This window comes from Solanum tuberosum, unplaced genomic scaffold (assembly GCF_000226075.1).
Source record: "Solanum tuberosum cultivar DM 1-3 516 R44 unplaced genomic scaffold, SolTub_3.0 scf00488, whole genome shotgun sequence".
Lineage (NCBI taxonomy): Eukaryota > Viridiplantae > Streptophyta > Magnoliopsida > Solanales > Solanaceae > Solanum > Solanum tuberosum.
In genome coordinates, this window is record NW_006239411.1 from 211,304 (window position 1) to 217,852 (window position 6,549).

A 6,549-nucleotide genomic window follows, 5' to 3' on the forward strand; every position below is an offset into this window, starting at 1 on the left:
TTGACTTGGCACGGAGTTTAAGTAAATAAAGAAGACTTTTGAATCTTGTGGTACTAAATTAAAGTTATGTCAAATATACAAAATTGCCCTTAATCTTGTGGTCTTAAACATGCCACGTGGAAAGCAAAAAGTAAAATGTTACCGAAAAAGAAAAAAGGTCATTCTTTTTTAAACTGACTAAAAAGGAAAGGAGGTCATTCTTTGTGAAACTGACTAAAAAGGAAAGGAAGTCATTCTTTGTGAAACGGAGGGAGTATATATGATATTTAAATTGAGGCTATTTAGATAACTCAAAATATTATTAGTCTGTGTGTCGAATTTGAACATTGTGTTAGCTTGATCGAACAACCATCCAAACAAACAAGGTGTTAGAGAAAATTGATAACCTCAGTATTGATTTTAACTCATCTGGAGTGAAAAGCAGTGATGAGTTTTTGCAGCGGCAAGCACGGCTATTATCATGATTTGTGCGTGTTTTTGATCACACTCATACTCATAGTCACAGCTACGACGGCCGCGGAAGATCCGTCTACAATCCTATCAAGATTCCAGCAGTACCTTCAGATCAATACAGCCCAACCTCACCCCAACTACTATGAAGCTGCCGAATTTATAATATCACAGGCCAAGTTACTATCCCTCGAGTCCCAGACCCTAGAGTTCGTCAAGGGCAAACCTCTGATTCTCCTCAAATGGCCAGGCAACGACCCTACCCTCCCTTCCATCCTCCTCAACTCACATACCGATGTTGTCCCTTCCGAGCATCACAAGTGGACTCATCCACCTTTCTCTGCCCACTTAGATTCCACTACCGGCAACATCTTCGCCCGAGGTTCTCAGGATATGAAATGCGTCGGCTTACAGTACCTCGAGGCCATTCGCAAACTCAAAGCTTCTGGCTTCCGCCCCCTGCGCAATCTCTACCTCTCCTTCCTCCCCGACGAGGAGATCGGTGGAAATGATGGTGCCGGAAAGTTTGTCGATTCAGATGTCTTTGCCAAGATGAATGTTGGGATTGTTCTTGACGAGGGCTTGGCCTCTCCCACGGACAATTATCGTGCATTCTATGGAGAGAGGTCCCCCTGGTGGCTGGTCGTTAAGGCTGTAGGTGCTCCTGGACATGGGGCTAAGCTCTACGATAATACTGCCATGGAGAATTTACTTAAAAGCATCGAAATTATAAGGAGATTCAGGGCAGCGCAGTTTGATCTAGTTAAGGCAGGACAGAAAGCTGAAGGCGAAGTCATTTCTGTTAATATGGTCTTCTTGAAAGCTGGCACCCCTTCACCCTCTGTAAGTCAGTCTAGCTATTTGACTCTGACTATTACTGCACTGCTTCGTGAATATTGTGACCATTTTTCTTCTGAGGAATTCTAGGAATCTTTGATTGAGCTTATTCATCCAATGTCATCATGTGCTGGGTTGTAACCTTAAACACTATATGATGGTGTTTACCATTTACTGAGATTAGAGTTTAAATGTTTCTTATAAATAAAGTATAAGAAGAGCTTAAAATGTACCTGATAAAAAAAGAAGAGCTTAAATGTTTTTTATTAAGTAACAGAATTATTAATGTAGTCAAGTGAAAACGAATATTTTGAAGTGATGCGTAGCAGATATAGGGTGTTTTACCGAACAACCCTTTCTTGTAAAACAATGGCCCATATCCCTACACTTAGAATCAGAACTGAGATTAGTTTAAAATATGGACTTCTTTATTTCTGTGGCAGGGTTTTGTCATGAACCTGCAGCCATCTGAAGCCCAAGCAGGATTTGACATCAGAGTACCACCAACTGCAGATCAGGCATCCTTGGAGAGGCGAATAGCTGATGAATGGGCACCTGCTTGGCGTAACATGACTTTTGAGGTACTAGAAATAATAATAATCCATCGTTTCTTCTTTTAGAGATAAAGAACCTGTAATCCTGTTTGCTATACCTCAGTCCTTTTCTAAAGAGAAAATGGCCTAGAACAATAATTACATTTAACTGTTCTCTTTTTGTTGGGTGAGGAGAAGGGGTGTATACGCCAAAGAAAATTGTCTCACGCCTTCCTTTTCCTCTTCCAATTTGGCATGAAGTGTTTGCGTAGTAGCCTATTGACCGGCAGTTTACTGAATCTTTGATTGAGTCTGTCTTCCAAGCTGTTACAGTTAGTTTATGAAAGTAGAAAAGTCTAATCTAGGACTGCGAGAGTTTCTTCATTCCCAGCTTGTTCTCATCCTTTCCCCTTTTTGGCCCTTTAATCAGCCTTGTTTTGTGTCAGGTAAGGGAAGTATTCTTAAGTGAATAATGTAGGGTTTGGCAGGTCCAATTGATTTGAACAAATCATGCCCCAGAGAAGTTCTTATTCCTTTCACTTTTCTAGGTCCTTTAATCAGCCTTGTTTTGTATCAGGTAAGGGAAGTATTCCAAAGTGACTAATAGAAGAAGCAGGTCCAACTTCTTTGAACAAAATTTAGTTGCTTTCATTCCCCGGAGAAGTTCTTGTCTGATTAAAGACATAAGTAATGATTATCTAACTTTGATATCTTAGTATTTGCTTCCTTGATCCCAACTAGTTTGGGATTGAGACGTCGTAGTAGTAGTTGTAATAGTCTTTGCTTGACCAAACCTGAATGATCCATTGTGGGATTTGTCACTATGTTCATGTCATTTTTAACTGTTATGGTTCCGTCAACTTTCCTTGATTACCTTTCTGATGACTACCGCTTCGTGTGTCCTTCAGTGTATTCATTCATATGCTGTATCTTTCTACTTTAATATGTGTATGAACATGTCACGACTCAAGGTACCCCTAGGCGTAACATGGCGTATAGGACCCCGAGAGGCCCCATACAAGCCACTTAGCATTCATAACTTAAGAAATAGAACAAAAGAGATAAAGAACAACATTTAAAGTTTCAAATGTTTTATAAAAGTAAAGCGGAAGTCTAAACACTTGTCTCATTAGCCATCTAGTACATAAGAATGAAACTGGGCCTAGCCCATACATCATGTCCAAAACTGAAAGTAAGAAAGTAAGCTGAAAACAACGAAAATTTGTCCTCGAAGCATGAGGACTCACCAAAGCTCGGAATCTCTCAAATCAACCTCTAGCCACGAAACTGAGAACCCTAACTGTCGGACCCTACATTTGGGGAAAATGTAGGCAAGAGTATGCGTTAGTACAAAAATATGTATCAAGAATGATAGCCATGCATAAAACATAAACATGCTTAAAGAGAGATACCTTCATAAGATACAATGACCAAGCTAAAACATGAAATAAGGGTTAGAAAACATGAGTCTTAAAACATGGTCAATGCACATAATCATCATCTTAAACATATATGAAATACTTCCTTGAAGTAACCTTAGTTCATCATAACTTGCTTGTGGGAAGTAGCCTTAACCGACATATAAGACCATGAGAGCTATCATCATGGAATCCGGTGTTTCCCACACCGAAAAGAGTTGCCCTACTTGCCACAGTAAGGACCATGAATTTCTAGCTTATGTGGATCCACTAACTAATGTCTATCTAGACAATCCTATGTTGGCACACAATTTATGGGACATGGGTAATCGCCACTTGTCCACTCGGTACTAAGCTTAATTTCCATGGAATAGTTCTTATTCATATTCATATTCATCTTCGCTCTCAATGGATCATGGGTAATCACCTCTTGTCCTTACATCATGTGACATGGGTAATCGCCTTTTTGTCTTTTACTTAGAGAGCATGGGTAATCGCCTCTTGCCTCCACATTAGAATAGCTCCTTAACACTGGTTCATTTTAGGTGAGAAAGCCTTTCAACCTAAAAACCCTTATCATGTGAGAAAACCTTTCACAATTCATGCTTACATGTGTATATGAGAAATCCTTTCAACAACACAACAATAGCAACAACATTGATACTTACTCTCAAAGCATCCTTAAAACATTTACATCAATTTCATGAGAACATTCTTGATTTCATAACTCCTCTTTCATAATCCAAAACCCACATTATATGATCATAACTTGGAAAACATGGGGATTACATAGGTTCATGGGGGATCATCATAAAAACATGAGATTAACTCAATTCATGCATAAGAGATCATAAATCAATCAATTAAATCCATAATTAAGAGAACCCGTGACATAAAAGAAAACCGTAACTCAATTGGGGAATTCTAACTTTGAAAATAGGAGAATTTGGGAACTCCATGAATGGAAGGAATCCATGGATGAAAACTATCATACCTCAATGCCAATTGCTTAACTTCAACTGAGGAATTGGAGACTTGACTTGAAACCCTAGGTTGATCCCCTTCTTCTTCAAGCTTTCAAGAGAGAAATATTTTGAGAGGAAGACTTGTTCTTCTTTTGTAAATTTGAGAGAATGATTTTCAATTGGGGAAATTTTGGGAGTTAAAAACACTTATATAGGGGTTTTGGTGAAGAGTAAAACGACATAGTGTTAGGCTAGACTAATTAGGAAAAGACCCAAAAGCCCCTGAAACTAATAACTGCCGACCCAGACGACGACCTGACTGACGGTCCATTGGTCGAACCACGGACCGTCCTGTTGGGGCATCGTTTGTGTATCAGAGACTACCAACTTTGGTCCTCCAATAACGGGACCCACCCCCGGACCGTGGGTCCCAACCGTGGTTCTCCATTTTCGACCTCAAAATCCTTCTAAGTCTGGGACTCGTCTACGGAACCTATCTAGGGTTCGTGCATTGAACGACGGACTGTCCTAGTGAACCGTTGAAAAAGTACTGAAACTTGACATTTTAGAAAACTGATTGGCCAACCCACGGACACCACCTACGGTCCGTGGGTCATTCCACGAGCCATGGATGGCTTCCGTCGAAATGGCACCAATTTCTGAAAAGGCTGCATTTTCTGTCTTCTTAAATCCGAGGTGTTACAGAACACATTTCTACTTCAAGGCCTGCTACACTTGAACTGTATGATGTGAAATGCTAGTTACATGTGGCTGTCTCATTTTAAAGGATATCCTTGCAAGCATAGACAGACAGTTTTTGAATGAGCACGACAATGCTCTAAATATTTCTGGATGTGCAACATATGATTGATGTGCATACTGAGGAAATTCATAAATGAGACCACTTTCCTCATTCTCAAAAAAAATACTATTTGAGATTACATTTCCCCAACTTCTTCGATGCAGGAGGCTGTCAAATAGGTCAAGATTATGCGCCTCTTTATGGCAACAGTTTTAATCTTTTCTGAAGGAACTAAAAAAAATTAGACTAAAAATTGTAAATGGAAATTTGGTCATATATTAACTCATCTTGAGGTCGGAGACTGGTTGGTTCCTTTAATATTATCTCCTAGAAGTTTACAATATTATTTTAGACAACAGGCTTCCATAAAAGGTTAGTAGAAAGTATAAATCACCTGATTTGATTTTCCTGTTTGCTCTTGGAGAGGTGAATAAGAATAGTTGCACTATGTTTTACAAAAAAAAAAAAAAAGATAAGAAAATTTGCTACTTCAATTTTTTTTTCAGAAGACAAATTAATGAGCTCAACCTTACTAGAGAAGTTGGGCAAATAGACCCTCCATAAGTGGAATGAACGAAACAAAGCAGGATGGGTGTAATTAGTTATCTGAGTGTCTAGGAAATGCAGTATCCTGCTGGGACTTTTGAATAGCCTAGCGTTTAGGGAGTCTGTGAGTAACATGACATAGCTTTTGTTGTTTTGTTGTCTTGAGTTTAAACACGTGTTATCATATTTGAGGGACATTTTGTCTGAAACTCTGAAGCTTGCTAATGTGAAAGGACCTAAGTTGCTCGGACTCGGGTGTGGGTATCCGAGACGGATGCGAATCCGAGAGTCGGTTGGGCAAAATTTAAATTTTAAGATTCGGGGGTGCGAATCCGAGTATAGATACGGGTGCGGGGATTCGGCTAAAATTATTCAATATTATAAAATATAGTTATAATGATAATAATAATAATATTAAATATCTTGTAAAATGCTATACTTAAAAGCATATCAATTATAGATATACAAATTTAAAAGTATAAATTAATTACTTGTTACTAATTAATTTTAAAAAAGTAATAATTCCTTTTATTTATTATAAAAAAAATAATCATTTATTTATATATATATAGAGAGAGAGACAGTCTAACTTAAATTAGATAGTAGTACAATTCATTAAAGTTCTGTGTGCTGCCCTTTCTTCTCCCAAGAAACCCTAACCTGCTTTTTTTCTTGGAGCTTTTTTCCTTTCCAAGAAATAAAGCTTTCTCTCTGCTTTTTCAAGAAAAAAAACTTTGAATTATTTGTTCTTTCCATGGAGCCCTTCGCCTCCTCTTTGTTCTTGTACAAGAAAAAAAATCTGCCTGCTCTCTCTCTATTCTTGTAAGTTTTGCCTCTTCATTATTCTTTTCCATGGAGCACCTAGACGTGACAACTTCGTCGTCGTCAACTTTCGCCGGCCATGAAATTGATCTCTTCTTCCCCATTTTTTTTCTCGGCTTTGGTCAAAGTATCCGGATCGGATTGACCGAATCCGACACGCACCCCGCACCCGCGCC

The 6,549-nt window shown here is 38.8% G+C and overlaps 1 protein-coding gene across 2 annotated transcripts in view; it reads left to right on the plus strand.

Annotated features, from left to right (window-relative positions):
- The first annotated feature begins 287 nt into the window (after positions 1-287).
- The window catches only part of LOC102593106 (aminoacylase-1), a 13,342-nt gene continuing 7,080 nt past the window's right edge, over positions 288-6,549 (plus strand). For both annotated transcript variants that reach the window (XM_006364277.2, XM_015303899.1), the window contains exons 1-2: positions 288-1,293; positions 1,731-1,868. In XM_006364277.2, coding sequence (XP_006364339.1) covers positions 427-1,293; positions 1,731-1,868 — 1,005 coding nt within the window. In that variant the 5' untranslated portion in view covers positions 288-426. The remainder of the gene's footprint in view (positions 1,294-1,730; positions 1,869-6,549) is intronic.